The sequence below is a fragment of the Scophthalmus maximus genome, chromosome 3 (genome assembly GCF_022379125.1).
Source record: "Scophthalmus maximus strain ysfricsl-2021 chromosome 3, ASM2237912v1, whole genome shotgun sequence".
In the NCBI taxonomy this organism is placed as follows: domain Eukaryota; kingdom Metazoa; phylum Chordata; class Actinopteri; order Pleuronectiformes; family Scophthalmidae; genus Scophthalmus; species Scophthalmus maximus.
This window is the reverse complement of record NC_061517.1, coordinates 26,209,156-26,222,249: the sequence shown is the minus strand read 5'-3', so window position 1 is coordinate 26,222,249 and position 13,094 is coordinate 26,209,156. Positions and strand designations below refer to the sequence as shown.

Sequence of the window (13,094 nt, the reverse complement as noted above, 5' to 3'; positions counted from 1 at the left end):
CGAGCACCGAGGGAGAGAGAGTGAGAGAGAGAGAGTGAGAGAGAGAGTGAGAGAGGGACGAGCACCGAGGGAGAGAGAGTGAGAGAGAGAGTGAGAGAGAGAGAGTGAGAGAGAGTGAGAGAGAGAGAGTGAGAGAGGGACGAGCACCGAGGGAGAGAGAGTGAGAGAGAGAGAGTGAGAGAGAGAGAGTGAGAGAGAGAGTGAGAGAGGGGCAAAGAGCGCTGCACACAGCTCTACAATCCAGCAATGGTCCAAAACACTAAGTCAGAGATCTGCTATGTTATTATTATTATTATTACATTACACTGTCTGGACAAGACTATGAGTGAAACGTGACCCATCGAGACGACTTCTTAACCGGCCGTGACGTCCAAGCCATTTCCAAGCTGGCACAAAATCCTGATTCGCCAGACACACAATGCTTCCCACACACTAGACGATTTGGAAAAGACACTGAAAAGACTTTTAAAAGACTTAAGTCTGACGCCCTCTCACGTCTGAAGACATTGTGTCATTAGCCGCAGAGTTTTCCGTCGCAGTCTATGATTTTGCGGAGACTAGGTGCCTGTAACCAGGTCGTTTCTCGAGGCTTCAGCGGAGCCTCCGTGCGATGTTGCAGCGTGCGTCGCCCAACGCGCTCTTCTGCTTCCCGTTGGGTTCTGAGAAGAGCCCACCTATTGGTTGTACACTATGTTTACGCCACTATCTGCGTGAGCGAAGACTAAAAACTTACGATAATGTCAAACGAATCAAAACGCTCATGATTTCATACCGACATTGGAAATTTGTCTGCGACAGTGAAAACCGATGGAAAGTTGGCCGGCACGAGTTGAAGACGACGGCTGTTCTGTGATTTCAGCTGCTTGTAAAATAATCACTTGCCCCAGTCGTCTCTTTTATTCCTCATCTTTTACCAGAGCTTAAATGAAAAACCTCTGAAATGTAAAAGGCTTATAACTCTGTCGGTGTTCTTGACCACCATGCATGCTTGGTTTATTTGTTCACGTTGGACTGGCAGAGGGTTTATGAACCTCCTAATCCACTGAAAAAGAATGTTAATTCTCCATTGTTAGTCATTACGCACAGTCAAATGATAACATAATGAAGACAGGCGCCATTGTGTCGGTGTTGTTTTCCTGGCTGCTGCTGCAATCAACCCCCTAAGTCGTCCCCCTTCCAGTTCACAGGGGTCTTTAAAAAGTGGAATTGTTTTATTGCAACTGCATCACAGTGAATATTGGTCCTTATTTATCATCTCTACTTGTAGGCACCGCATTTGACACAGCAAAACGGAACAAAAAGTCTACTTTCCGTGGTCCACTGAAGCGAGTGAAACAGTCAGAGATGGATGTGTGATAAGCAGCTCACGTAGGAGTCGTGCGGTTTAATGTAAACCCAGCGAGGGGGTGGGGGGCTTTGCTGTTTCGGAGGAAAAACGCCGCGAGGGTCTGCGGGAGGCGGCGTGCGGCTGCGTGCAGACGGCAGCCGGCGGTCGCTCCTTGGAAACGCGTCGACAAGACACAGGTCGCTAAGGTTAGACAAAGTACCGACGCGGAAACCCAACGGTTTGCCTCAAGATGAGAAGGATAATTACATGCAAGGTGTCACAATAGCCCGTTCCTTGTATATATATATATATATATATATATTTTAATATATAAAAACCAGGGGGTTGCTATGGATCGAGCTCCACATGAAGTGAGGTGGACAGAGAGAGACTGCAGAGCCGAGACCGAGGCTCAAATGTGGCTGCAGCCTGTGATGTTGAGACGTCAGGAATCCACCACGAGTTGTTTTTTCTTCCTCGCAGCCCTTTGTCTCTGTTCTTTGTCACTGGGTTTTAATGTCTTGTATGACACAAGTGCTTAATTGGCTGTAAATGGATTAAAATGCGACGCGGCGTTCGAGATTAAATTGAAAAATCTGGCAGAAGTCAATTTCTGCGTCAGATGTGTGCACTGGGCCAAGTTCCTCTCTGCACACTTAGACGTAATGAATTGATTTCATTTACTGTCCCTGAACCCATCATCCAGTTTTGGTCCCTCTCATCCACCAGCACCGAGCAGCGAGGCAATAATCCAATCTCCATCTGCCTCAGAACTATTTTCCCGCCCGTCACTCCGGCGGTTGTGGAGGAAATTGCTGCGGTCGTCCATGTTTCTCATTACAAAATCAAACCTGTGTGTTCAGTGTTTTTTTCTCTTCCTGTTCGCCCCACTTGTCGCGCATGATTCCACATCATGTACCTGCTTTTACAACAGAAAAACAATCTTCCGTTGTGCCGCCGACCTAATGCCGCAGAATGGAGCATTTTTACTAGAACAATTAAACCCATATTGAATAAAAGTGACACGGACATGAGGAAGAACACGGATGCATGAGCACATTTCTTAAAAACGCATTAGGTCCAATCCAAACTATATTCCAAACGCAACCAAATTCTGTCAACGCGTAGAAACAACGCCACAACAAAGTCATGTTAAAATGATTTAGACATGTTTGCAGCATCATTATCATTTGAGAAAAAGATGCTCAGATTGAATATGAACGTGTGAGGACACAATAACACACGTGTTGAAATAAAACAAAGAAATGTGTTCATGTGATTAATGCTGTAGCTGGTGAAATTGGGTTAAAGGGCAAAGGTCAATTCTTTCAGGGTTGGGGAGATTTGTGAATTTCTACCCAGGGATCAATAAAAAAAACTAATATTATTAATAATACACCACGATTATTTAAACCAAAAATCTCACTCTAAATAGTAAATAATCAACCATCAAATAAATGTAAAGTAAAGGTGTAATATTTCCTTTAAATATGTAAATGCAGTTTTTTCTTCTTTAGCCCAGTACTTGAGTAAAAACACAAATAAAGTAAATAGAGTACATCATCTGTTGATATTTTAATAATTTATTTATAATGTATTTTACACTGCCACTCTCCACGCATATTTTCCACGTCATTTACCAGGAAATCTTTATTATTTTGTGAATGTTTAAAGATTTAAATATCATGTAACCTACCAGTGCATGGATCATTTTTATGAGAAAACATTTGCGGCAGCCCCGTTAATTGTATTGAACACAATAAAGCAGAGTTTAATGGTGGCTTTAATGGCAACAGGAAGTGCACGTGAAAGCGAGATGAACGAGACGTCTCCCCGTCGTGGAGTGGGGAGCGTCGGCATATTATTTCCCTGCCTGTTTGCTTTACGCGTGGCCTCTCTTTCCACCTGCAACCGCTCATTTACCCATTTAACAAGGACAACATTGATTGAGCGAGGTGGCGAGGCGGCCGATTCGATTTCCAGGGCACAGAATTGGATTTGACGGTGGGGTGTAATAGCTTTCACAGGCTTTTTACGGCGCTGAATAGCTTCGCCGGAGCTGCCTCGATGGGGCCGAGGCGGGATTCTGAGAAGGATCCCGGGGATGGCAGGATCACAAACATCCTGTTCCCTCATTGTCCCGGCCCTCGGAGCTCTCTGTGCTCCGGGTCGAAGGCGGGCGAGTACGGGACGCCGCGTGGCGCCGACACCTGCCTTCAAACTAGAGGAAAGAACAACCGTAACAAAAATCACCTCGCTCTCACAGGCCCCGAGGTTGTTGCTTCTTTAAAAGCGTCATGATGAAGAGACGAAGGTGAATCGTCAGCTGGGCCGGCCCCTCGGCACACTGAAACTAAAAAGGGTAAACCTGCTGTGAATAGTCGTAGAAGATGGTGGCACATTGGCGATCTACAAACATAATCCAGACAAGTTTGATTTTAAATTGTTTTGGGTTTGTGTGTGGACCAAAAAAAGCGTCCATCTTGTCTCAGCCTCGTGGCTCAGATGAGACGTATTCACACCCCGCGGCCGCCGTCTGGGGAATCAGTCGCTTTTGATGAATGGGGAGTTCAGATCATTGTCCGCCGAGCAGCTGCCGTTCCGCTGCTGTTAAAAACACAGTGTTTGTCACGGAATTGCGCATCCGACTAGAAGAGGACGTGCATGCTCCTCTGTTTCTGTCAGTCGACCTATGGCGGGCCGACGGAGTAACTGAGGTGTTGTTTTGCAGGTGCTGCGGGTGAGGCCCAGCCGGACGCCCTGCCCTCGGCGCAGGGCACCCTGCCGCACTTCATCCAGGAGCCGGAGGACGCCTACATAGTGAAGAGCAACCCCATCAAGCTGCGCTGTCGCGCCGCGCCTGCCCTGCAGATCTTCTTCAAGTGCAACGGGGAATGGGTGCACCAGAACGAGCACTTCTCCCAGGAGTACAAGGACCTCAACACCGGTAAGATGACGCTCCGCGACGGGTTATTCCTCAGGCTGAAGGGACCTCTGGGTTTTAGCGGGACGTCAGACCGTCGGCTGGAAAACGTCTCTGTATTGTTGAGTCGGGTACATTCAGTCCAATCAGTGGCCAATTGTGAAATTGTTTTTTTAATCAAATACTTCCAAAAAAGTTCTAACTCCTCGCTGACTGCAGGGAAACAGAATCATTTGCTTATTCAGTTATTACATAATGATATTTCATTCATTTTAAGGGGCAGCTACATTTTACTTCTTGTTCTGACTCAGAACTTCATTTAATTTGTCACGATACCGACACATGGAAAATACTGATACTGGCTTCGCATGTCAACGTGCACTGATTCGCTTTGATACATTTGAACATAAATGAGTGTTTCTCTTGGCAGGTCAGTCTCGATTTACTTTTAGACTCTGAGCTGTGTGGAAGCAGGGATTAAGAGGAATGGCCTGAAAACACATTTTCCACTCACCATGAGGGACGGGCTTCTTGAGTGGCGGGTTTTCTTACAGTTGAAGTGAAAGTCTGAAAAGGTCTTTGTGTGTAGGTTCCACACGTCTAATGATGATTTACATATCTCGGGAGATGCAAAAAATATATCAGTCAACATATTTCTAATTTAAGTTCCGTCTCAAGCGGCTTTATTGGGAATAAAGGTGCTATATGTCTATATGTACCAAAAGTACTTTCCTTGCCTACACCTGGAAACAGGTGAGACATCTGTGCACCTTGTGAGGCCACTGTACACCCCAACAACAAAAAATAGAAATATGTGTATCAGGGCAACTTGAGAGAAGAATAAATGGAGACTTTGAGAATAAAGTCATCAATTTATGCGAATAAAGTCATAATATTAAGAGAATAAATTCATAATTTTACAAGAGTAAAGTCAAAATGGTGTGGGATTAAAGTCGTAATATTATGACAGCGAAGTCGTAATTTTACGAGAATAAATTCATAATATTATGAGATTAAAGTCGTATATTTGGTCTCAGTGTTATTTCAGTGGAGAAATGTCAGAAGAGCAGGGAGTTAAAAATGAGGAAGGTGGAGAAACTTTGTGAAGCTGTAACTTCAGTCAACGAGCAAAAGAGTTTAATAAATGTTAAACAGTGATAACATGACATGAATGTACCTGTTGTCAGTGTGGCACCACACCAGAGAAAGTTTTAGGGCTCACGCCTGTTTATTCAATACATTTTAAAAATTTTCTTGTAATATTACAACTTTATCCTCATAATATTATGACTTTTTTTCGTCAAATTACGAAGTCTCACTTCTACATAATCCTCAATGTGGCCATAAAACTCTGTCTTATGATCGAGTCATAATCCCGTGATTAAATGTTCTTAATTTGAGCGGTCAAATTGTTATAACTCACTACACATCTTTCCCCCTTTAGTCACCAATCTTTAATTTTGCACAGAAACAAGGTAAGAATTCAAGAAAACAGGTCTTCAGGGGCTTCAATAGAGACCTGACCTGGCAGGCTAGGTCGCTGTCATCCCTCTCCTTGTCCGTCTCAGCCGAGCACATGCTCCGTCGGCCTGTTACTGGAACATCAAATCCTGTGCTGTTAAAACTAAATGTTTTTCAGAAGCCTCAATGAATCTGACTTCTGCTCTGAATGCCGTCCCAGTGATTTGAATGATGCGTTATCACCCCGAGTTGCGCGTCCTTGTTACAATTAGTGTTATTAGTTGGGTTTACGCCCCGGTTGCGCTGTTTATTTTAGTTTTCCACGTTTCGAAAATGAAACCCGGCTGGCACCAGACTCAGTGTTTCTGTGTGCGGACCCTCGGGCTGCACTGGGTGGGAACATTAGAAGAGCGTGTGAATACCCTTTCAACGCGGTCCACAGACAACACGCGTCCAGCTAATGCTGATATATGGTCCAGGTCCAGGTCATGAGGTGAAGTGCGAGCGGGGCGGCGGCGGCGTGCCGCACCAATTAATCCCCGTTACTGTTCGTCAGGTGGAGGCACGTTGATTAGAGGCCTCCGGAAGGGATTTCCGGAAAACAACAAAAGCCGCCGCGACACCTCGGCTGGAGGAGTCTGTGATTAGAGGCTGCGAGAGGAAGCCGTCTTCCGCGCATTCATGGAGGTCCCTCCGCAGGAACGCGGCTTTAATTGCTTCTGGAAGAAGTTCATTACGGTGTGATTGCTGTGCTGTGAAATTGTTGTGAGCTCGATAATGGCAAAAATGAAATTTGGAACTTCAATTGTTTGCCGCTCCGCGTGCCGCGGGGGGGAAGTACAAGGGAACAGTTCCTCGGGTGGCGTTCGCCAGCCCACTACACCCGCCACTTCAACGTCCAGCGGGAGGGAAGCTAATCAGTGGAGTTGACAGATGACAGAGAGAAGTGCAACTGTTACAAGCGCCGCCCTGCGTGGAGGCCACGACGGGCGGCTGCCGTGTTCACAGTCTGCCAACGGGAAAATCAGACATTTCAGGTTCCGGAGTCAGAGCACGGCGATGGAACGTTTAAAAAAATTACACGCGGCACGTTTTACTGTCACAGCTGACATTTGGAAAAACCTACTGTACCCATACGCTTTTCAGTACGCTCTGGAATTTTCCTTCTATTGCTTATATAGTCTGGTGTGTTCGCTAGCCCACCCCAAGTATTCTCCACTCATTTCACAATGTAGCAGATCAACATGGGCCCTTTCCAATGAAAATATTTGTATTGATTATTCGCCTTTCTTCTTTAACCTTGTTAACGTGTCTATATGGAGTTTTTCATATGATGCGAGACATATCCTGAGCGAAATAGGCACGGAACGCCACGGTTCAACTTGTGGGGAGGGGCTTTCCACGTCGTTTTTCCATAACTGATACCCCTCGGCTATGGGGGTCACCACCGATGACCTTGTTCGACGCTGGAGCACTAGAGAAAGCGTTCGAAAACGGTCAATGTCAATACATTTGATAGATGGATAAATAATAAGCAGCATTAACCGTGGTTTTCTGGCCACTGGGGGGCAGTGGAACCAACAACACATTGACACACGATGTTGAGTTGCGGGGAGCTGTTGATAATTCTATAGGCTTGTCACATAAAGTGTTATAACAATGTCAATTTGAGTAGCTTTAAAGATATGCTATATAGCGCTGTTTATATAATGTTATTGTTCCATGTTTTTTCATTCATTCATCGTCTACCGCTTTATCCATTTAAGGGTCGCTGGAGCCAATCCTAGCTAACATTGGGCGAGAGGCGGGGTTCACCCTGGACAGGTCTCCAGCCTATCACAGGGCCACATACAGAGACGGACAACCACTCACTCTCACATTCACACCTACGGTCACTTTAGAGTCTCCAATGAACCTGACCCCATTCTGCATGTCTCTGGACTGTGGGAGGAAGCCGGAGAACCCGGAGAGAACCCACGCACACACGGGGAGAACATGCAAACTCCACACAGAAAGGCCCTGGTTGAACCGGGATTCGAACCCAGAACCTTCTTGCTGTGAGGCGAAGGTGCTAACCACTACACCACCGTGCAGCCCGTGTTCCATGTTTTACAGAAGATAATTCCGTACACATGCCAGGTTTCAACCACATACGTCCGTCCCTGTGACTCTCACACGGTTCTGACGACAGTCCCACAAACACGAAGCACAAATGACCCGGTTACATCTAATGACAGCAGATGCACTAAGACACGTGACTGAGCTGTTGGCGTGAGGGCGGTTCTATTAATGTTCCTGTTCCCATGCTCCTGGGCAGAGTGTGATTAATGGCTGGGACGCCTCCTCCACGGCGAGGCACGTAGATTTGTAATCGCACATCCAAAATTTAACTCCGGTATTCAACCTCGAACCCCGATCTGTCCGTCGAGACGCTTTACCTCCTGACAATCTCCGCGTCAGTTCTAATAAAGCCGTGCTTTTAGTCTTTTCTCTTCAGTCCGTAAATTCCTTCGGATGATCTGATATACAGTCCCTGTTTTTTTGTTATTGCTGGAGCGGACCCGCCTGTCACGGCTCACTGTAACACTCGACGGGACCGAGCCACAGCTAATGCCATTAGCTGCACTTGTGCTTCTCCTGCTGTGATGACGGGATGTGTGCGCCATGAAAGGGGCCCATTGTTGGACGAGGGAGCTTTAATATCACAATTATTGGATTATTGGTTGTGCGTGTGAATCAAGCCAATTCAGAAATGGGACAAAAACAACGAACCGTGATGAAGGGACAACACAGACGGCTGCGAAATGCTCACTGCCGAGCCGTTGTTTGAAAAATGTTTGGATACAGTGGAAGATGCCAATTTACACATGAATGGAATAGTTATCACCATTTGTGTAAAGCGCTTTCACGAAACAATGCGGGGCGACAAACGCAAGCGGGAGGTTGGAAGCGTTGCTTCTGAACGAGCATGACCACAGGCACGGTTACCGGTGAACTATCACCATCACCGGAAAGCTGTCAACGCGTAGCAGCAACTGGCTGTTGCTGTGACCTCAGGCCAAGATGCTAATTCAATATACATAACAGCCCGAGATGAGTGACGTGTGCTGGGGGGTGGGACCGACACTACGAAGGAAGTGTCGGGAAGATGTCTCATTATCTTCCCATTGAACTTCTGTTCGACTGATGCAATTGATAGATATGAACTAAAGGTTTGTGACAGGGGCCCCAGAGCGCTTCAGAGGAATATAGCAACGTATGGTTCTAAAAATGGCCGTACCACAAACACAACCGACCCAATCAACGGCGTGTGATCTTCTGCCCAAGCATCCGTTTTCATTCAACCACTGACTGGCACTTTGGTCAAAATGTTCGATCTTATACAAGTTTAAGTCACAAAAATTTTGCCGACTGTGTTTATTAAAAAAATATCAATCTTGGTCCCCATTAATATCAGTAAGAGGATTTGTGATTTGAGATGTAAGCTCAGGTGAGATGAGGTCCTCGCGGCGGCTTCGGCTGACCCTTATGTAACTATGGCTAACATGAATAATTGAAAGCCATTGTGTAGTTATTTTTTTAGTGACACATCTTTTTAATTATTCCGATGCTTTAAGTTTTTTTAATTTATCTCCCCCGCCTATGAGTCAGGACCGTGTAATTCCCAGCTCTGCGGACTAATGTCTGTAACTTTGACAATTTGAGAAGCATATCCGTCTCATAATCAGCGCGCGGCGGCTAAACACGGACTCGTTAGCGAGGCTTCATTTCCTCCCCGCTCGCCGCGGAATCGTTTTCGAAACGTGGAAGTTTGATGCATATTTCATGTTCATTAGCTCAAATTAGGCTCGGCTTGTTCATCAGCGTTCCCACATTGCTTTAAGTGCCTGCTGCCACCGAGTGACAGCCCGCCCGGCCCCCTTCTTTTCTTACCGAGACACTCTGCTATCTCCCATATACCTACTTAAAGGAGATGAAAAAATGACAAGCCATTTTGCCTCGACTTGCTTCGTCCCCTTTACCTCCCAGTGGTCGCACTTGGCCGCCCATGGCGCGGCCAGGCCAAGTGAAATCTCCTTTGCGATCTCCCGGCCCACGTGGATTAGCAATTAGAGGAGCCACGAGGACGTCCTCGGCCTAGCTGCTGGCGTGGGCCCGCCTCATATCGGCAGCGAATGCAGAACCGCCGATAAGGGCGGTCTTAACGCGAGGGGCTTTGTCCTGGCTCAGTAATAGACGGCTACATTGTGCGCTGGATTAGTCCGGCTAATCAGAGGAGGAGATCAGTGAAGAATTGTAATGCGATTGATCAGGACATGGGGCCTCAATGCCACCAGGAGCACCTGATAGCATCTCTTATTTACCAACTGTCCTGATGAATCGCGAGGCGCTGATAAAGCTGCCAATGCCCTTGAGCCCGCCGGCTGCAGATGCTGCGGGAAGGAGCGTGCGTATCTGCACCGCGTGCTCACAACACCTGAGGACAGCCAGCGCTGCACGGCATGTGCATGAATATTGATTGCATTGTATAGATTATTCCAGCTCTGTCGATAGAAAAAAAACACACACACACGCACACACACTGTACGCAGCTCTTTGCAGATTGAATTTTAGCAAGTTCATCTGGATGTCACTTTGGATGCTGAATGTTGCGAGGAACTAAAGGACACGCTCACCTTGCGCGACAGTGACCACGGGGGGAGGATCCATCACAGAAGAAAAAGAGTGACTGCTCCCACCAGCCACGGTAGCGTAGCCGGACCAGAATGCAATGCAGGCCGCGGGGGCAATCGGCATTTTGAGTCAACAAACTGTTTGCTCGCAAAACCCTTGTAAGACTGAAGGCACCGCGCTCACACCCGCCCCTGTTGTTGAAAAGCATTCTGGGAGATGTAGATGATGTAGCGGACGTAGATGAGACGGGATGAGGGGGGAAATGGGGATGCCAAGACACACAAACCGACTGACGGTGATGTATAACAGTGAGGGAGGATGGGAGGGTCCGGACTGATTTGTTCTCGCCAGTTTTAGTATGTGCACTTTGCCGTCGACGACAGATCCCGGTGGAGCACAGAAAAGGGTTTCTTTTGGACTCATCCCCAGTGATAAAGTTCTCACCGGGTCAGTTACACATATGAAATTAGCTCAACAAAGCAGAGGGGTATCTCAGTAGAGATGTGCAGAGGACAAAAGCACTATTATAGATCTAAGTTCCTTTATTCTCAGGGGCTGCGCACAGCGCCACTCGCCGCGGCTCAATCCAATTATGAGAATATCCTGATGAAGTTTCCATTAAATGCCTTCTAGTGTAATAAAAGGAGATTTCATCCACCTATTTTCATGCTAACTAAGATGTATTGAATTACAAAAGCTGGACCGGCTCTGGTGAAATCAAGTGAAATTCCAACAGCAGCAGTTTTCACGCGGAAGGTTTTTATACCCGTGAAGACCTTCCGTGAATTGCGGTCGGAAGTGCGTCGTCCAATAAATCACGACAAAGGGTTCGTCGCCGCCGGTCTCTATTTCAATGCATCGCGCGGCGGGTTTGAGTGTGCCACGGAAGATTATAAAATATCTGCAAAGCACACACTGGCAGTTTATTGCAAACACCCGGCTCAGACTAATGCAGTCTAATACGACGGTCGCGCGATGAATCCCACCTTGGTGAAGTTTATAATGTTCAGCCTTCGTGTTTCAGAGGGACGTTGATCAATTTTATGGTCATTTTGTGGATGCCGGAGTTTGTGGTGCCGTTGAGTTATATTTTGCATGGTATTGCATTATTATGACTGGTGTTGTTTTAACACCCCCGCCCCCCCCTTCCCTAAATAACAGGAACACCTCTCTGTAAAACAAAATACAATTCAGCAAATCTTCTTTTGCTAGTTTAACGATGGAAACATAGAAAATAAAGGCTTGGGGCCAGCTGCATGGTTGGAAAGCGTAGGACTCAGTCTCTTAATTAATCATGATTGGGTTTTTGGGGCGTAACATGCGATAAACCATTCAGGATGTCATCTGCTATTCCACAAAAAGAAAAAGCCAGGTAAGTTTGCACCTTGGTGGATTGTCGTTACGGTGGTGGATTTGTCAGGCAGTGAGAGAGGAACAGTATAGCAGTACATCTCTCTTTTGCACCCATCTGTGTAGGTGCAAATGAGTATTTTGGAAGATCCACCATTAAAATAACAGTGAAATGCTGCACCTCACCTCCAGACAAGGTTTTTGTTTTAGTCCAAAGCACAATCGCCTTCCATGTGCCGACAGTGCACCTGACTGACCACACTTTGCAGTCATTTTCGCTATTATCGGGCTGAAACGGGAGCGTGTCTATGTTCCCTCAGCCCTGTTGTCTACTACAAAGTGAGGGATTGTATACTGTGTTCCTAATATTTCATCAACCCCAATTCATCTTAAAGGGATGGACGAAATATTTGGAACCCACTACAGCAGCACAGATTATGCCCTCCTCAATAACTTTTGAAATAAATCTACACCTTTCTCAACTGAACAGTCTAATCCTCATCCAGGGAGGATTAATTCTCAGCCTGTTATGTTTTAATGCATTCGTTTCATCTTGCTGTACCAAATAAATTGGCAAGTGGGTGTATGATAGTCAGATAATTGATTAAAATATTGAATTATTGATGCAATAGCAAGAGTGTTTTGAACAGGCATAGAACACATTACACATCTTACATGTTTTTTTCTTCTTTTCTGACATGGAATGCATGGAAATGCCACGCATATACGGTAGATGCAAATATTAATAGTATTCCCTACAAATATTTTACTCAACAAAAAGGTATCGTCAGTACAGAATGGGGCCCATCTCCGCTGAAACGATCTGCCACATGCAGCTCAAATCCAGCAACTTTGATTTTGATCATGTATCTGTAATAATCTTTCATTGACAAAGGACATCAATGCAATATTAGCGATATATTACTTTCACTGGTTCACCATTTCTTAAGAATATATCAGCCTGATCATATGAAAGGGGCATTCATCAGAACAAAATATTAAACTTTTCGCAACAGACTTCACCCAAAGATCTGGCCAATTGATTGTCTTCCAATATAATATTTCTTTAAATTCAACGCGAACGAGACGTATTCTGGACCGCATTGTTCAACAACCGTATTAAACACGACGTAGCAAACATGGAGACACACGGAGGTCGGGTCCACCTCATAGATCTCATATTTAACTCACTCAGAGGTGATTATACATATATGAACACATAGTTATGGACAATATATTACGTTTCTGTGAATTAGTTCTTCTAAATCTTACACACTGTAGCTTTAAAGATTTGTTTCGAATGTTGTGACACATGCGTATGATATAAATTAAAAACAGTCCATGATTTGTTTTTTCATA

The 13,094-nt window shown here is 45.8% G+C and overlaps 2 protein-coding genes across 8 annotated transcripts in view; one reads left to right on the top strand and one right to left on the bottom strand.

The window, feature by feature from the left end:
- The window catches only part of LOC118314126 (NACHT, LRR and PYD domains-containing protein 12), a 593,122-nt gene that overhangs the window by 462,878 nt on the left and 117,150 nt on the right, over positions 1-13,094 (bottom strand). The gene's annotated exons all lie outside the window — the stretch shown is intronic.
- Positions 1-13,094, top strand: part of unc5db (unc-5 netrin receptor Db) — a 163,928-nt gene that overhangs the window by 69,635 nt on the left and 81,199 nt on the right. For all 3 annotated transcript variants that reach the window (XM_035640334.2, XM_035640332.2, XM_035640335.2), the window contains exon 2: positions 4,059-4,274. In XM_035640334.2, the coding sequence (XP_035496227.2) occupies positions 4,059-4,274 (216 nt within the window). The remainder of the gene's footprint in view (positions 1-4,058; positions 4,275-13,094) is intronic.